The sequence below is a fragment of the Mizuhopecten yessoensis genome, unplaced genomic scaffold, assembly GCF_002113885.1.
Source record: "Mizuhopecten yessoensis strain PY_sf001 unplaced genomic scaffold, ASM211388v2 scaffold7055, whole genome shotgun sequence".
Classification (NCBI taxonomy): domain Eukaryota; kingdom Metazoa; phylum Mollusca; class Bivalvia; order Pectinida; family Pectinidae; genus Mizuhopecten; species Mizuhopecten yessoensis.
Window position 1 is genome coordinate 21,198 of NW_018406858.1, and position 19,789 is coordinate 40,986.

Consider the following 19,789-nt stretch of genomic DNA (forward strand, 5'->3'; position numbering starts at 1 on the left):
AGGTATGGGATATACAAAAAACGAAACACATGCTAGGATCAGAAACATGCTACCATCTTCCATTTCTTCATGCAGTTACGGGCTGTGATACAACCTCACGCATCTTTGGGATTGGGAAAGCTGCAGCACTGAAGAAAGAACAAAATGATTCAGATTTCAAGGATCTAGCTGGAGTCTTTGCCGATGATTCTGCCTCTGGAAAAGACGTTATTGCAGCCGGGGAAAAGGCCATTGTTTCTCTTTACAATGGCAATCCAGAAGAAGGACTTAACATTCTAAGATATAAGAAATTTGTTGATAAAGTTTTCGTTGGAAAATCGTGCGTGCAAGTGCAATCGCTACCCCCAACTTCGGCTGCAGCAGAATACCACAGCAGAAGAGTTTATCTCCAAACCCAAATATGGATGGGAAATGGCGACACAATTCCTCAACAGGAATGGGGATGGTATCTCGACAATGGAAAGCTTCTTCCCATCAAGACACATTCCCCTCCTGCTCCGGAACACCTGATTAAAATTATTCGCTGCAACTGCAAAACTAACTGTGACTCGAAACGATGTACATGCAGAAAGCATGGTTTGGAATGTTCACAGGCATGTGGAGAGTGCAAAGGATTGAGTTGTTCCAATGCAGAAGCAGTCCTTGACGCTGATTGTCATATTGGAAATGAGTGCTTATAGTGTTTTCAAGACATATTTTCAGCAACTAGTGCCATTGCTCGGTTTGGATGACTTTTGAAATAATTTTTACCTCTCAAAGTGAAACCTGGATGTCAATATTCCCATCAACATTGTGTAAAACTTGAACATGTCGGACAAAATCAGCCATTTTTATTCCATATTGTTATGGGCATATACTTATTTATGCAATAATACGCTTTTGTGAACAAAAAATAAACTCTCAAGTCATAAAATAGTTTAATTTTATGTCTATTTTGATCGTGTAAGCTTAAAGCTAGTCTCCGACAAAACGAAAAAAAAGTTGGCAAGGGGAGATAATTAAACCGGAAGTAAACAATTTTTCCCACATTATAATTTTCTAGATTTTTTTTCTGGTGATGTCCATATGTTATTAATTCAGAAAAACACCAAAACTTTTCTGATGCAATTTGTTTGAGGTTTTGCCATATTTCAGCTAGAATGACTAGACTATTAAAACGCTACTAGTCATACACGACTTAACAGATTTTAACCAAATTTGGTCAAAATCATCCTTGGGGGAAGGGGAACACATTTTGTATAAATTGTGTGTCTGGTCCCCCTGAGGGCTGAGGGGCTGGGCCCAATAGGGGTAATATAGCATATTCTTTAAAATCCTTCTTCTTCTGTGGGAATGAAAGGATTTGTTCCATAGTTGGTCTAAAGCATCCTTGAGTGAAGGGGAACCAATTTTGTATAAACCGTGAGTCTGGGCCCGCAAGGGCTTGAGGGGCGGGGCCCAGTAGGGGAAACATAGCAAAATGGTCTTCAAAATCCTTCTTCTTCTGTAGGAATGAAAGGATTTAGTCCATATTTGGTGTGGAGCATCCTTGGGTAAAGGGGAACGAATTTTGTATAAACAGTGGGTGTGGCCCCCCTGAGGGCTGAAGGGCGGGCCCTAATAGGGGAAATATAGCAAATTCTTTAAAATCCTTCTTCTGTAAGAATGAAAGGATTTGTTCCATATTTGGTCGGAAGCATCCTTGGGTGAAGGGGAATCAATTTTGTATTAACCGTGGGCCTGAAGGGCGGGAACATAGCAAATTTTCTTCAAAATCCTTCCTCTATTGTAGGAATGAAAAGATTTTGTACATATTTGGTGTGAAGCATCCTTGGGTGAAGGGGAACCAATTTTGTATAAACCGTGAGTCTGGGCCCGCAAGGGCTTGAGGGGCGGGGCCCAGTAGGGGAAACATAGCAAATTGTTCTTCAAAATCCTTCTTCTTCTGTAGGAATGAACGGATTTGGTCCATATTTGGTGTGGAGCATCCTTGGGTAAAGGGGAACGAATTTTGTATCAACAGTGGGTGTGGCCCCCCTGGGGGCTGAAGGGCGGGCCCTAATAGGGGAAATATAGCAAATTCTTTAAAATCCTTCTTCTGTAAGAATGAAAGGATTTGGTCCATATTCGGTGTGGAGCATCCTTGGGTAAAGGGGAACGAATTTTGTATAAACAGTGGGTGTGGCCCCCCTGAGGGCTGAAGGGCGGGCCCTAATAGGGGAAATATAGCAAATTCTTTAAAATCCTTCTTCTGTAAGAATGAAAGGATTTGTTCCATATTTGGTCGGAAGCATCCTTGGATGAAGAGGAACTAATTTTGTATAAACCGTGGGTCGGAAGGGTGGGGCCCAATAGGGGAAACAAAGCAAATTTTCTTCAAAATCCTTCTTCTTCTGTAAGAATGAAAGGATTTGGTCCATATTCGGTGTGGAGCATCCTTGGGTAAAGGGGAACGAATTTTGTATAAACGGTGGGTGTGGCCCCCCTTAGGGCTGAGAGGCGGGGCCTAATAGGGGAAATATAGCAATTCTTTAAAATCCTTTTTCTGTAAGAATGAAAGGATTTGTTCCATATTTGGTCGGAAGCATCCTTGGGTGAAAGGGAACCAATTTTGTATTAACCGTGGGTCTGAAGGGCGGGGCCCAATGGGGGAAACATAGCAAATTATTCTACAAAATCCTTCTTCTGTAGGAATTAAAGGATTTAGACCATTATTTGATGTGAAGCATACTTGGGTAAAGGGGAACCAATTTTGTATAAATGGTGTGTCTGACCCCCTAGAGGCAGAGAGGCGGGCCCAAAAGGGGAAATAGAGGTAAAACCTTTAAAAGCTTTCTTCTACCATAGGGATTAAGGGTTTGTATCCTACATATATGTAATTTAGTCTTGAGCATCCTTGGATCAAGGGGACTCAATTTTGTATAATTGGTGGGTATGACCCCCTTAGAGCAAGGGGGTGGGGCTCTGTTTGAAGTTTGTTACTGCTATATCTCAAGGACTTGATGGATCTTTCTGAAATTTATTATGCACTTACAGCACCTACAATGGAGTGCTATATCTTTACTTTATACCAATTATTTTAAACATCTATTCAGGTGAGCGATACAGGCCAGAGGGCCTGTAATTTTAATTTTCATACCGGCATGAAAATTTAAAAAACAACGCCGTTCAATCCATGTATTTATATTTTTACTATAGAACAATTGTTTGATTTTATTAATTTTGTTCTTAAATAATTAATTAATTTACTACGTTTTGTATATGCGTCGTCCTTTAAGCCTAAACGTCATTGACGGAACAGCCCTATTTATATAAAATTGGCGCTAAGACTGGCATTGGACAAGGAGAATCTATGACGTCACAAGTAAACCACGTGTTACGTCACGAGAGTTTTTGCTTTCATACTCAAATGAAATGCATTTCTGCTGGTAATGTTCAAATAGTGGGTTGCAGCGTAAATGCAAATATAAGTCGTTTCTAACTTCTCCCTAATTCTTTTCATACTGACAATCCGTAATGGATTAATACACAAGGTATTTGTTTTTTCAGTGTTTTTTTTTTAAGTTGCTATTAGAACGTCAACCGCCAGTACATTTCTAGACGGGTGAATTATTATTGTAGTACATATGAACTTTGATGAGAAATCCACATCTCACTTTAATAAAAAGTTTATTTCTTGACTTAAGGACAGTTGTACAAAAATACATGATTAAAGAATGATACTGTATTTAAAACACACAGCGTGATATGTAGTCATAACATATACATAATGATATACAAGCACAGTACATACAAACATATATATATATATGCAATCATAGCACATACAGTGTACATGCAAATGCCTCTTTACTGATCTGAAAAGAAGAGGTGCTATAGTAAATCGGCCATCACAGACCATGCCATTGTTCAGAATACGTTGTCATGTTATTGATTGGGATCATTCATAAGTGGTGGACAGTGACGACAGCCTGTAAATTCGACATACACAGAAGTAATCAATATTTACAACGGAGCTGGCAAATTCTGAATCAAAACTAGGGAGAACATACATATAGAGTCTTGGAAAGCCAAGACCAAGTACTTAACATAGCATAGCCGATTTAACGTTATTTCGTACATTGTTATCACATAAGTATAAAAACGCTCTAGTGTGTATTTATCGTTCAAGTCACCTTAGCGTCAGATACAGGCGTTATAAAATGGTATAGCGAACTACTCGTTCCATATAAAAATAATGACGATTTTTTTAGCCCACCATCATCTGACCATCATCTGATGGTGGGCTATTCAAATCACCCTGCGTCCGTGGTCCGTCGTCCGTCCGTCGTCCGCCGTCCGTCGTCCGTTGTCCGTCCGTAAACAATTCTTGTTATCGGTATTTCTCAAGAAGTACCAGAGGGAATTTTATCAAATTTTATATGCAGGTTTCCCTTGGTCCTTAGCTGTGCAGGACAACTTTTGAGACTGATCGGATAAACAACATGGCCGACAGGCAGCCATCTTGGATTTTGATAGTGTGGGTTTGTTTCCGCTATTTCTCCGGAAGAACTAGAGGGATCTTTCTTAAATTTTATATGTAGGTTCCCCTTGGTCCTAGCTGTGCAGGGCAATTTTAGAGACTGATCGGATAAACAACATGGCCGACAGGCAGCCATCTTGGATTTTGATAGTGAAAGTTTGTTATCGCTTTTTCTCGGGAAGTACGGGAGGGATCATTTTCAAATTTTAAATGTAGGTTCCCCTTGATCCCTGGTTGTGAATGTTATATTTTGAGACTGATCATAAAAACTAAATGGATTAAAAGAAGAACTTAACAGATCTTTCTCATATTGCAATGATCGATTCTATTTCTTTAACATTAAGTACTGTACTAGTAAATATGTGAAATGACAAAGTCACTTTGAAGGTTGGCTTTCATACACATCAGTATTAAGTTTAGATCAAAAGTTACCTCAAGGTGCATTTACTGTTAACATGACTCGATCAAACAGATTAGAGGAAAGAAGAGAAAAGATCGAAGTGACAAAGAACTAATGAAGATGGTACAAAGGTGGGCGCCAAGATCCCTCTGGGATCTCTTGTTTAATCAACATTTCCCACGTTCTCATTCCGTCGTCATGTACCGGTTACATCAAAGCATTGCCTCGGGTTACATAATGTAATAGGCTATGCAGAGAGTTAAGCTATATAGGAGTTAAGCTATATAGAATCAGAAGTTAATATGTATATGACGCACATGTTAAACAGCCTGAACGACAGTGTCATATAATTTGGTTTTACTGGGGCTAACAGTCAGGGTCATTTAATGACGCCGATAACTACACAACTGGTACATAATTAGTGCCTGTCTCAGACCAAATTCAAGAGAGGGAAATCTGACGACAAATGTAGTGTGCTCATTCGTCCTATTCAACACTCAAATGGCTGCGAATGCACTTTTTGCGTTGTACAAATATGAACAAAATATCAAATACCCATTGAAGATCTTTACCTGTTTATCTTAATCTTTGAGATATATTATGTAACAAATCTCATTCAAGACGTAAGCCGAGTAGGGGTGCTACAGCACCGGCCGTGTATTATCATCTCACACATTCTTCATGTAGAGCGCACGTATTAATCCGACAAACATGCGTATACGCTAAATTATACGCAGTTAGAGTTTACTTAACTCAAGAAATGAGATATGTTCAAATACGATGCAATAGGAAATAATTTCAATTCAATTGTCAGAAACCTGGCAGCTTCACTTCCACCCAGACAATGAAAACTGATGCGCGTAAGAAACACAAACACTGATAGGTTCCACTACACCCTGGATGAAGGTTTACCACCATTACAATTCTACACTCTGGAGGTAACGTATTTCACAGTGTAGATTATATTTTATCTACAACATCAGATATCTAACAACATAAAATAGTACAATTTACGACAAAACAGAATAATGCAGATTGTCAATTTCAAGCCCTTAACGCGCGGACGAATACATCGCAGTGTCAAAATGCCGCGAAATGTCACGTAAAGGTACCAGACAGATCGGGCGAGATAGAAAAATCTAGCATGGGGAATGACATAGGATATATACATGTACATGCATGTAGATAGACATAGGTTGTACAAGGCCCTCTATATGAACATTATATACATGCATGAAGACAGATATAGGCTGTACAAGGCCCTCCTTGTGAACATTATATACATGCATGTAGATAGATATGCCCTCCTTATGAACATTATATACATGCATGTAGATCGATATAGACTGTACAATGCCCTCCTTATGAACATTATATACACGCATGTAGATAGATATAGGCTGTACAATGCCCTCCTAATGAACATTATATACACGCATGTAGATAGGTATAGGCTGTACAATGCCCTCCTTATGAACATTATATACACGCATGTAGATAGATATAGGCTGTACAAGGCCGTCCTTATGGACATTAAATACATGCATCTAAATAGATATAGGCTGTACAATGCCCTCCTAATGAACATTATATACACGCATGTAGATAAATATAGGTTGTACAAATATGTAAAATATATGATAATGGAAAAACGACAATAACAAACAAAAGATAGACACAGGCAACTCTGTACAAGTATGGCACCACAAAAGACTCAGTCGTGACATTGAAGGAGATGTATAGTATGCGCAAAGCCCTGGTGATATGTTGAAGGAGCGGCAGCCATACATGTTCGTGACGTCAGACGGACTCACAGATTTGTAGAATGTATTTCCGTAGAGGGGTATAGAGTTTTGTGGACACCGTTTGTGTTTGACATTACGTTAGGCTCAGCGCTTTGGGTACCACTGGGTTTGGTAACAGTGTCACTTAGCGTAGTACTTGATGCTGCACGTTGTTTGCTGACGTCATCGACATCAGTGAAGTAGGCGGCGTTCACCATGCCAACTTTCCCAGACTTGGTTATGTCAGTCGGCTTCACGTCTTCCTGTAACTCATTATAATATTTTTTTGTAGAAAAAACGATTCATGTTTGAATAATAAATAATTCAGTTTCTTTCGTTGACATTAAAAACATTACAACAGAGAGCGAGAGATGAAAGGTGGTGATAGTTTAAGTGTCATAAAAATATTACCTGCACGGTTTACCATTACATGTAATTTAAAGCGTACTTTTAGCTGATCCGAAAGTCATGGCTTCTCTGGGAAATAACCGATGAATTATGTAATTCACTAAATTTCTAAACAAGCAAGGCCACATTTTGTCTCGAATGCACAACAACGTAAATCGTTCAGTGACGTCAGTAACATAATCGTAAACTCATTTCTTTGTAGCTTCAGTAACAATCAACTGAGAAAAGGGACCATGAGGCTACAAGACATAACGTCATTACGCGGGCCTACCTCTCCATGTCGTACACCGAATCGCAATCGCTTCCTGGTTTTCTCTGGAAGCCAAGGACAGAATTCGTCAAAGAAAGCACAGATGAGTCGAGGGTCCAGCTCCTCTGGCTTTGTGGCACCTATCGAAAGCACAGAAGTATAATACATGCCAGAGCAATGGACCTATTACTATGTGAAGGCGACTTCCGATTTAACTGCATAAAGCATAAGAATCTAGTATAATGTATTCGTACTGACATGTAACCATGACCATTTTAAGAACATGTAAATGTTAACCGATTATGGAAAGGAAAATTCTGACAAAACTAGAGTGTAGGTTCGTGCTAGGACGTTCGTGCAATAGCGTTCGTCCCGATACAACTGCACACTAATCAATGATCGTGATCAAGTGTCACTGACCTGTGGCAAAGCTGACCAGTAGACCGACTACAACGGTGGTCAGCACAGCCAGCGAGGTATACCACATATACGACATCCTGTACAGGATGAACGGGTCTTCTCTGAAACACACAAAGCATGATGCTATCGTTTTCAATTCAAGACAAAGAAACAACTAAATAACCATGCAGACCGATCTGTTGTTGAATATATACATATAACGTTAATTTTTAGAATTTGTTTTATATAACGTTAATTTTTAGAATTTGTTCTTTTCAAGATGTTGCCGACGGCCAAATTGATTTGTCTGCTACCTCCCCACCCTGTATGGTTATATATATTTGAATACTAACTTGGGTGTTTGATTTACCGCCGTCGTTGTCATGGTACTGGCCACTGTAGCTGCCACGGTTGTGAGTGCGGAGGTGGCGTTGAGGTAGCAGCCGGAAGTTGTAACGGGGGATGGCGGGGTGATAACTACGTTATTAAACTTAGTACCCAGTCCTACGAACATCAGCAGGATTAGAGCGGTCAGATGGCCAACTAGCCCGCCCCATTTGTTGGCCCAGGGAAACAACATTCCGAGAGTAAACAGACCAAGTAATGGCCCTCCAAGGATTCCGAACAGAATGTAAGCAACCTGAAGAATTGCTCCCAATTTAGACACGACGAAAGCGAGGCCAATACAGCAGAGGCCAGCTACCACGATCGTCACCTTGGAGAAAATGGTAGACGCACGTCCAGATATGTGGCGGGGGTAGAATGGTCGAACAAAGTCCTCTAGGAGTACTGCGGCCACGGCGTTGAGTCCCGAGGAGATGGTGCTGAGGCTGCCACTGAACACACAGGATAAAACAAGGCCTGGCAGGCCATGGTAGGACCCTAGCAAGTCCATAGTGAACAGAGGGATTAGCTGATCAGAGCTTTTGATGATACCTAGAGTCACGGGATCACAGCGCTCGTAGTAAGCGAACATAACCACCCCTACCAGACACACCAGGGTCAATATAATCGCCATGCCGGGGAAGTTCAGCCAGATGGCCCTGTAATCAGGTAAAATATTTCAAACAGTGTATCTAAGTTGGACGTTAGACCTACTGATACAAGTACCACTGCCACGTAGCAAAACACGATTTTTTTCTACTGTTTGATTTCCAGTGGATATCAAATCTATAAAAAAAACAGCTCGTCAGTCTGTAGTCAGTATTTGAACCTAACTAAACACACTTTTTTCGAATAAAATGATAAATTAAATCCATCTTTTTGCATACGACTTTGAATACTAATAGAAAAGGATTTAAATCCTTCACCAATTAAAGTTGATGGCAAGGCTGAATTTACGCCATGGATCATTTGTAAGCCACGCTACCCTTACCTTGTAAATACAAGATCAATTTCTGTATTACCTTGGGTCTTTTGACCCAACAGTTTCAAATTATTAAATCTACCAACTTATACGGTACCCTTTCCTTGTGCCTACCAATATGGTACCCTTACCTTGTACCTACTACAATGATGTAATCCGGTACCCTTACCTTGTACCTACTACAAAGATGTAATCCGGTACCCTCACCTTGTACCTACTACATATATGTAATAAGGTACCCTCACCCTGTACCTACTACAATGATGTAATACGGTACCCTTACCCTGTACCGGATTACATCTTGGTAGTAGGTACAAGGTAAGTGTACCGGATTATATCTTTGCAGAAGGTACAGGGTAAGGGAACCGGATTACATATTTGTAGTAGGTACAAGTTAAGGGTACCGGATTACGTCTGTGTAGTAGGTACAGGGTGAGGGTACCTTATTACATATTTGTAGTAGGTACAAGTTAAGGGTACCGGATTACATCACTGTAGTAGGTACATGGTAAGGGTACCGGATTACATAATTGTCACGACCTCCCTCACATAGCATTGAGGTGTGAAGAACCTACTTCAATTATGTAATCCGTTACCCTTACCCTGTACCGGATTACATCTTGGTAGTATGTACAAGGTAAGGGTACCTGATTACATCTGTGTAGTAGGGACAAGGTAAGGGTACCGAATTACATCTTTGTAGTATGTACAAGGTAAGGGTACCGGAAATCATTGATACCATGACCCGACCTTCTTCACACCACACTGATAAAATGTCACGACCTCCCTCAAATAGCATTGATACCATGCCACAACCTTCTTCATACCTCACTGATAAAATGGCACGACCTCCCTCACATAGCATTGATACCATGACACAACCTTCTTCACACCTCAATGATAAAATGTCACGACCTCCCTCAAATAGCATTGATACCATGACACAACCTACTTCACACCTCAATGCTATGTGAGGGAGGTCGTGCCATTTTATCAGTGAGGTATGAAGAAGGTTGTGGCATGGTATCCATGCTATGTGAGGGAGGTCGTGCCATTTTATCAGTGAGGTATGAAGAAGGTTGTGGCATGGTATCCATGCTATGTGAGGGAGGTCGTGCCATTTTATCAGTGAGGTGTTAATAAGGTTGTGACATGGTATCAATGCTATGTGAGAGAGAACGTGACATTTTATCAGTGAGGTGTTAATAAGGTTGTGTCATGGTATCAATGCTATGTGAGAGAGAACGTGACATTTTATCAGTGAGGTGTGAAGAAGATTGTGGCATGGTATCAATGCTATTTGAGGGAGGTCGTGACATTTTATCAGTGAGGTATGAAGAAGGTTGTGGCATGGTATCAATGCTATGTGAGGGAGGTCGTGCCATTTTATCAGTGAGGTATGAAGAAGGTTGTGGCATGGTATCCATGCTATGTGAGGGAGGTCGTGCCATTTTATCAGTGAGGTGTGAAGAGGGTTGTGTTCTGGTATCAATGCTATGTGAGAGAGAACGTGACATTTTATCAGTGTGGTGTGAAGAAGGTCGGGTCATGGTATCAATGATTTCCGGTACCCTTACCTTGTACCTACTACATGTACAATGATGTAATAAGGTACCCTTACCCTGTACCTACTACAAAGATGTAATCCGGTACCCTTACCTTCGACCTACTTCAATTATGTAATCCGGTACCCTTACCCTGTACCTACTTCAATGATGTAATCCGGTATCTTTACCCTGTACACTACCTACTAATACTCTACCCGTACATAATATATCCTTACTTACTTGCGCATGTTGCTCATAGATGATACAGATATTGCCCGCTGGACTTGGGCTTGGTTTATCCCATATATAGCGCCCCAGAAAATGCCGCCACCAATCACAACATTCCAGACCGTGTGTCGAGTAGATGGGTCGGGGTCAAACCTGCTCGAAAAGTAGGTAAAGCTCGATCAAATTTAAACAAAAAGTAGGTAAATCTCGATCAAATCTAAACAACAAGTAGATAAAGCTCGATCAAATCTAAACAAAAAGTAGGTACAGCTCGATCAAATCTAAACAAAAAGTAAGTTAAGCTCGATCAAATCTAAACAACAAGTAGGTAAAGCTCGATCAAATCTAAACAAAAAGTAGGTAAATCTCGATCAAATCTAAACAACAAGTAGATAAAGCTCGATCAAATCTAAACAAAAAGTAGGTACAGCTCGATCAAATCTAAACAAAAAGTAAGTTAAGCTCGATCAAATCTAAACAACAAGTAGGTAAAGCTCGATCAAATCTAAACAAAAAGTAGGTAAATCTCGATCAAATCTAAACAACAAGTAGATAAAGCTCGATCAAATCTAAACAAAAAGTAGGTACAGCGCGATCAAATCTAAACAAAAAGTAGGTTAAGCTCGATCAAATCTAAACAAAAAGTAGGTAAAGCTCGATCAAATCTAAACAAAAAGTAGGTAAAGCGCAATCAAATCTAAACAACAAGTAGGTAAATCTCGATCAAATCTAAACAACAAGTAGGCAACACCAGTTTGTTCAGGGTATAAAACCTAAACGTTATCATTTTTTTATTGTGATGTAATGAATATTATATATTCAGAAAGAAATTGCTTTAAAATCTGGATAAACAAATTTGAGACATATCTTAGTTTTTCTTAATTTCGAGTTACGAACATCGTTTTCACATCAGTGTAATGAAAAGTGATATTCCAAATAGTCTCAAGTTATTTGCAGATAAAAATGATTACATCAGCATTAGTCCATGGGGATGTTTCACTCTCAACATTTTTCAATGAACATTTTATGGTTGGATTAGCACAATACAGTACATGAGAGCTATTCTAAGACTCGCTAGGCTAGCAATACAATATTCAGTTTTAGTCGGATTGGTCAACATTGCGACTGAACCAGATAACACGATAATCATCGTTTAGATAACAGACGAAATGCTGCATTAGTTTACTAGAGGAATACAAGTGTATATTTAAAGGTGTATCTAAATAAACCATACACGATGTATGGTTTTCTCTGTGAACATGTACGAAAATGTTTTTCCAAATTCTATTGCATATAAGGAGATGATGAGAGTTCTTTGTACATGTTTGTGAGATAAACTGTAACCCACTCTAACAACAAGGTACGACCGTTACGTTCGGCCACCTGCCAGGCCTTGTCAAGACCTCCAATCTTCAGGGAACCTGCTACCAACAGTGTCATCATTCCGGCAAACATGATAAGCATCTGTAGAGAGTCGGACCACACCACCGCCTTCATACCACCCTATAATATTGTAAAAGCGTATTACACTTAACATAACACCTTGTTGTATATTATTTCATATCTCAATGAAAGTATCCTGTATAGAACGAAATGTATTATAATCTAACTATTTCAAATCATTATTTGCACCGTGCAATACGTGCAGTTCGCAATAAACGTTTATGCTGTGCTAGGATTGTCTGAACTCTTTCCAATGAAATCAAAGTAGTATCAGTGAGGCGTGAAGAAGGTTGTGCCATGATATCAATGCTATGTGAGAGAGGGTGTAACATTTTATCGGTGAGGTGTGAAGAGGGTTGTGTCCTGGTATCAATGCTATGTGAGGGAGGACGTGACATTTTATCAGTGTGGTGTGAAGAAGGTTGGGTCATGGTATCAATGCTATTTGACGGAGGTCGTGACATTTTATCATTGAGGTGTGAAGAAGGTTGTGACATGGTATCAATGCTATGTGAGAGAGAACGTGACATTTTATCAGTGAGGTGTTAATAAGGTTGTTACATGGTATCAATGCTATGTGAGGGAGGTCGTGACATTTTATCAGTGAGGTATGAAGAAGGTTGTGGCATGGTATCAATGCTATGTGAGGGAGGTCGTGACATTTTATCAGTGAGGTGTGAAGAGGGTTGTGTTATGGTATCAATGCTATGTGAGGGAGGTCGTGATATTTATCATTGGGGCGTGAAGAAGGTTGTATCGTGCTAGCAATGATATGTGAGAGAGGACGTGACATTTTATCATTGGGGCGTGAAGTAGGTTGTGTCGTGGTATCAATGCTATGCGAGGGAGGTCGTGACATTTTATCAGTGAGATGTGAGGACGGTTATGACACCATAGCTTACCAGTGTGGTATAGAAGATAGTGACTAGTCCTACAGCAAACACTGAACCCCACAAAGACAAACCGGTCACTGCAACAAAATGTCACAAAGCATGGTCATCAAAGTGTGACGTTCACTGTTTACGGTAATGCGCAGTTATATCAAAGTAAAACAGAGGTGTAACAAAACAGTTGATCATAACGACCAATACGTAATGTATGACGTCACCCACCTGCATTTAGGGCTAGAGAAGGTCCATACAGCACTATTGACATATACAACATCTGAAAACGAGAAAAGCACTTGGTAAGGATTTAATAACTAGTCAGGGATCCGAAAATTAGGAAGTATTATTTGACAATTTAGGGGCAAGATTAATTGTCTACAATGATCATCACCCAACAGATTGTTTAAAGCGAAGGAAGGTATGCTCCGGATACAAAATAAAATCTACTTCCAATTTGGTGTCTTAACGTAAATAAATAAATAGCATGGTCTCGTGGAAAGATGAATAATGTTTTCGCTGACTTTATTTACTCGTGGCAAATGTCGTATACATGATTTGTTTTGCGTCATCATACTCCACCACCTGATCAAACGTTCACAGACATCGATGGCAGAAAACCATCCGAGCCAGTACCATTGGTCGAATAATCGCACAGAAAAAACCCCAACAAAAAACTTATACATCAAAGATAGACACCTAAAATTGTAAAACTTATTAGCAATTGATATTAAACATTCGGACGAACCATAATCATAGCCCCAGTACTCGCTATCTACACAAGGTATATAACACTGATGTCACACAGTACTCACCATCTACACAAGGTACAGAGTATATAACACTGACGTCACACAGTTTTCACCATACAGAAAGGTATATAACACTGACGTCACACAGTACTCACCATCGATAGAGGTATATAACACTGAAGTTACACAGTACTCACCATACATAGAGGTATATACATGTAACTCTGACGTCACACAGTACTCCCCATCCAGAGAGGTATATAACATTCTACCACGTCTGTGATGTAACGACGGTTTTCATTGGTTAAAAAGAGTGCATTATTGAGCGATATACCATGCGCGTGCCAATAACCAATGCACGTGAAATAGTGCGCACGCATGCTGTTCCAACAACCTCCCCGTATTTTATCATGAATTAACAAAAATAGCATAACTGTCAGACGGGATCAAAATATTTGACAGGCTTGCAATTCAAAAGATTACACGGATCTATAGACCTAAAGTATGTGGGTCCGTGGAGTGAAAATGGTTTATTAATTATTGACATTTAAAATGTACAGGTCTGAAGACAAAATGGTAAATTATTAATTACTTCCGTTTTTACTTAACTGGGTAGTGTCGTACATTTCACGATGTGTGCAGTGTGTGTATGTACTGTCAAGCGTTGATTTCATGTTTTGACGAACGATGTCGATAGCGTGCCAATGTTTGATTGATTGAAATAAACATCGTATCTGACGTCACATGTGTTCAGTTGTTTCTGGTCTGCAAAACGTCGTCTGCTTTCAAAAGATCAAAGTGATGTCGAGCATTCGCCTACAGCGTACATACCGTGTGTGAAGAATAATGTTGCAAAAAGTAGCATCGGTCTGAACAGTGGTTGCAAAACACAGCTGTCCAGTGAAGTCGGTGAAGGTGAAGGTCGCGTCATGATCAGCCGGTCAGCGACTTTCCATCACGTCATGGCAACCAACTAAATATGCCAACTCATGTCAGGCCTATCGTATGATGTTATATCACTGGCACTTCCAAGAAAATCTGCTTGATATCGGTACGATGATGATGGTTTTAAAAGTAAACGCAATCCGGGAATCCCAACCCTACGCACTGAGAAATGTTGGCGCGACATTGATCAAGTTAAAACGAGGCAACACGATCACGTGATAAATCTTGCACGCGCAAAAGAACAGCGTCTAATTTGCATATCGAACTATCTAGGTCATGTCGCCTTATAATACAGCAAAACTTTACAATTAGTTACATTTGACATGGTAGAATAAAAATATTCAACTTATGTGCAAGCATTAAGGTGAAATATATAACTGTTGATTATTTCTTAACTAACGTCGAACATTACTCATCATCTAGAGGTATAATACTGACGTCACACAGTACTCACCATCCTGAGAGGTATATAACACTGACGTCACACAGTACTCACCATCCATAGAGGTATATAACACTAACGTCGAACATTACTCATCATTTAGAGGTATATAACACTGACGTCACACAGTACTCATCATCCAGATAGGTACAATGTATATAACAATGACGTCAAACAGTACTTACCATCCAGAGAGGTATATAACACTGACTTCACACAGTCCTCATCATGCAGAGGTATAACACTGACGTCACACAGTACTCACCATCCAGACGAGGTATATGATACTGGCGGAGAATCTCGTTACTTTACCAAACCTCAACTCTGCATACTGAAATAAAGTAATAAACAAATTAGTACAGCATAGACAAATTATGTTCTTAACAGTATACAAACAGGAGAGACTTAATTTAAATGTTGATTTACTAGTAATAACCACCTCTCTAATATAATGCTGTAATGAATAATGAATTATACATAACAATCCATCCATCACAATGTATCTTATTAAATGACACATGGCATTCTTAACATGTGTGTGTAATGATTGGAATACACTGAGTAATGGCATGTCAAATGACAATCTACACAATCATATACTTTTTATGCGCAGACGAAGATGTTTAAAGTACGACAGCTCATTTGTGCAATTTGTCTAGGAATATTTCCTGATTTAAGTATAATGTATGTTGCCATAATTCAGCTAGATTCATATGGGTATCGATTTATCTAGCGGTAATGGACAAACAAAATGTATCACGTATCAAAATTGTTTTGAAATTACTTTAGGTAGACCTAAACGCTGGCTGGCTTCTGAATATGACGAACTTATCAGCGTCGAGGTCAAAAGGTTAAAGGACACGGCTGTCTCCGGTCAGATTTTCCGATCCTCAGCCTCCCAAACTTGGAAACTGGACTCGGGTGTCCGGCAAAATAATGTAGGGGTATAAACTACCATACAAGTAAGTGTATTTCCTGTCGCGGAAACACGGCCCTAGGATTGAATAGCGTACATATCGTGTGTTAGGCGCTCCATACTAGGGCTATAGCGTGTCATCCAGCGGACATCACAGTGTCCGACCATCTGAAATTCGACAATTTTTCGATGTTTCATGAAGTCTACCGAAAATTATACTCCATGATATTCGGTCAATCATACATCAAATTAGAGAAATAATAGTTTTCTGTTGATATAGGCTGCTACTCCCGACGAGGCATTATGAACAGTTATGACAAAATCGCATGTTTTCTGGAACGGGGACACTTTACTAGAGGGACGGAGTAAGAGTAGCAACCTTGTTTATATTATGGGTATTTTTTAGGAATATTTGTTTTTATCAACATTCATGAGGTCAAAACAACATTGACTTTCTGTACACCTTGAAAATGTTGATAATTTTGAAGTTGTATAATGTTAATGACCTTAAAGGTGTTGATAATTTTGAAGTTGTATCATGTTACTGACCTTGAAGGTGTTGATAATTTTGAAGATTGTATATTGTTACTGACCTTGAAGGTGTTGATAATTTTGAAGTTGTATAATGTTAATGACCTTGAAGGTGCTGATAATTTTGAAGTTGTATAATTTTAATGACCTTGAAGGTGTTGATAATTTTGAAGTTGTATAATGTTAATGACCTTGAAGGTGTTGATCATTTTGAAGTTGTATCATGTTACTGACCTTGAAGGAGTGATAATTTTGAAGTTGTATAACGTTAATGACCTTGAAGGTATTGATAATTTGGAAGGTTGTGTAATGTTACTGACCTTGAAGGTGTTGATAATTTTGAAGTTGTATAATGTTAATGACCTTGAATGTGTTGATAATTTTGAAGTTGTATAATGTTACTGACCTTGAAGGTGCTGATAATTTTGAAGTTGTATAATGTTAATGACCTTGAAGGTGTTTATAACTTTAAGGTCGTATAGCTTTTCTGTCCTTGTCTTTGTTTGTGACTTGAAACTATTAGTGACTTAATTGTTGTATACATGTAACGTTTCTTAAATTGAACTTCTCTGCATTGGAGGTGTTGGTAATTTGATGTTGTACCTGTTTCTGGCCTTTATAATGTAACTGACCTTGAAGTGATGGAGACTTAAGTTGTATAGTGTTACAGACCTCAAATGTGTAAGAAATTTGGAGGTTGTATGGCGTTTCTTACATTGAAGGTGCTGATGACTTTGAAGTATATCATGTTACTAACCTTGAAGGTAATTTGGAAGGTTGTATAATATTACTGAATTTGAAGATGCTGACGATTTTGAAGTGATGACTTTTACTGACCTAAAGATACTGGTGACTTTAAGGAGTATAATGTTACTGACCATAAAGATACTGATGTCTTTGAAGTTTAAACTGTTAACGACTTTAAAGATGCTTATGACTTTGAAGATTGCAATGTTTCATTAAAAATGCTGATGCATTTCAGGTGTTTAATGTAATTAACCTTTATCTTGCTGGTGACATTGAAGTGTATAATATTACTGACCTTGAAGGTGCTGACGACTTTGAGGTTGTAGAAGACCGGGATGAAGATATGAGCAGCCCCCATGGCAGTTATTAGGAAGCCCACAGTGATCCACCAGTACATTGTGTTGTACCGGTAGACCTCCGCGGGAGTCCCCAGCAGCGTGATGGCGGAGATGAAACTTGACAAGAGAGACAATGACACGGGGAGGTAGTGCATCTTCCTACCACCCAACAAGAAGTCTTCCGCGTCATCACTCTTCCGGTCCCGGATGGCGTAGTACAGGCCGATTGAGGCTGACGCCAAAAGCGTCGCCCCGAACACTATAAAGTCAATTTCATTAAAGGCAACGTTCTTGTTCGTCTCAAAGTTGTACTGGTAAGTACGCTCCATGTCAATGTTAGAAAAGCCGCACGCACCTATTATTTATACTGATGATCAACACAGGTCAAGGTAAATATGGAGAAAAAAACCTTCACACTCTAATGTATACTGATGATACGCGCAGCTCAAGATAATAACGTAATTTAGCTTTAACCTGTTCATGCTCTAGTGGTTGGATCGGGCTAAAGTTACACGTCAATTATATTATGCAACTGAATTCATCAAAGTAGGTCAAATACAGGTAAAACTTGCTACTGGGAGAATATTCACGTCTAAGTTCTGACGCTAACTATAAAGTCATGCATGATTAAACTCTCGGCAAGAGGATGACCGAACTGTGCCTGACCCTTCATTAGTACTATAAATATATAGTCTACTATTGACTTGGTGGGATGACGTGTTGGTACCTGGCCCTTAAGGTCCGCTGGGCGGTTATCAATAATCTCTCAATTTATTCCACATCGCGTCCAATGGCTGTCACCTGTCTACTAACGAGTGCATGTCAATTTCTGGCGTATGCTCCGCTACATGATCTATATCTTGTCAAGTAAAAGTAATGTGTTGATTAAGACGAAGAGAGAATATTGACGAAACCGGTTTATTATATTTATCGGGAAATATTAAAATGAGCCCAGTGAAATGTTTTGTATACAACATATACAAATGTATGGAATCTACACAAGTTTATCAACTTAATAATTACGAAGTCGGTTATGAGTTTTTCCTACCTATTTAATTATAAACGCGCATAATTAAGGCATACTTTTATATACGTTATTTCGTGGAAGGAAAATGCAGAAAGTACGCGATGTCCAATTTTTGATGAGGTAAATAAGGGATATGCGTCATTTTTTGTGGAGTATAGATCACTTCAGGCGGGCTAATGGTGACACTTACAAATGCATTAACATTTGTGTAGGTCACCAAGTTCAAGCGAACTGACCCCTGTAAGGAACAACAACAGACAGTACATTCCTCCGGCGAAGGAACGATCGTTGTGAATGGAAGGTCATATATTAAACACGTACATCTGTTTTGGCGTGCGAGGTGACAAAGAGCAGTATTCACGATGGTATATGTTTGAATCACGTTAATAGATAAATTAAGATTAGATAAATTAAATAATAGTTTATTTAAATGTCACGCATTGATCGACAGTAAAAAACAAATCACAATCATAAAATATACAAAGTAAAAGCGATCAATACCCACCCACCATTGGTTGACTTATTAAGGCTTTTACTTTTGCATTATTATGTTTTTTATTTTACGTTATAACGTGTTTTTTTTTTAATTTTATATAAGTAACCCTAATAGGCTTTCGTAAAAATATGTGTAACAACAACTTTTTTTGTTTTATTAACATGATAGATTAAAACAATAAAGCTTGTATTTTTTGTATAAACTAGTTTAGAGAAAGGATTTATGTAGGTATAAATAGAGTGTGTTCTTATTGAATGTATCCAGGAGGGATAAGCAATATGAAATAAGCCCAGTGAGTGTCTTTGTAGATTCCGACACACAGTGTACGTACGGGTGGTGAAAGGGAGGAGGGGTAATTTACATGTTCACCACCCGACGATCTATT

At 39.1% G+C, this 19,789-nt stretch overlaps 1 protein-coding gene across 1 annotated transcript; it reads right to left on the bottom strand.

Annotated features, from left to right (window-relative positions):
- Positions 1–5,003: 5,003 nt before the first annotated feature.
- LOC110452993 (sodium-coupled monocarboxylate transporter 1-like) lies at positions 5,004–18,353 on the bottom strand. Its single transcript, XM_021501781.1, has 10 exons — positions 17,839–18,353; positions 15,615–15,680; positions 13,439–13,490; positions 13,229–13,296; positions 12,232–12,386; positions 10,896–11,036; positions 8,096–8,785; positions 7,764–7,864; positions 7,365–7,483; positions 5,004–6,948 (listed from the first exon to the last, which is right to left on the bottom strand). Exons 1-10 carry the CDS (start codon positions 18,208–18,210, stop codon positions 6,712–6,714), a joined length of 2,001 nt encoding a protein of 666 aa, XP_021357456.1. The 5' UTR covers positions 18,211–18,353; the 3' UTR covers positions 5,004–6,711.
- Between the last annotated feature and the right edge of the window lie 1,436 nt (positions 18,354–19,789).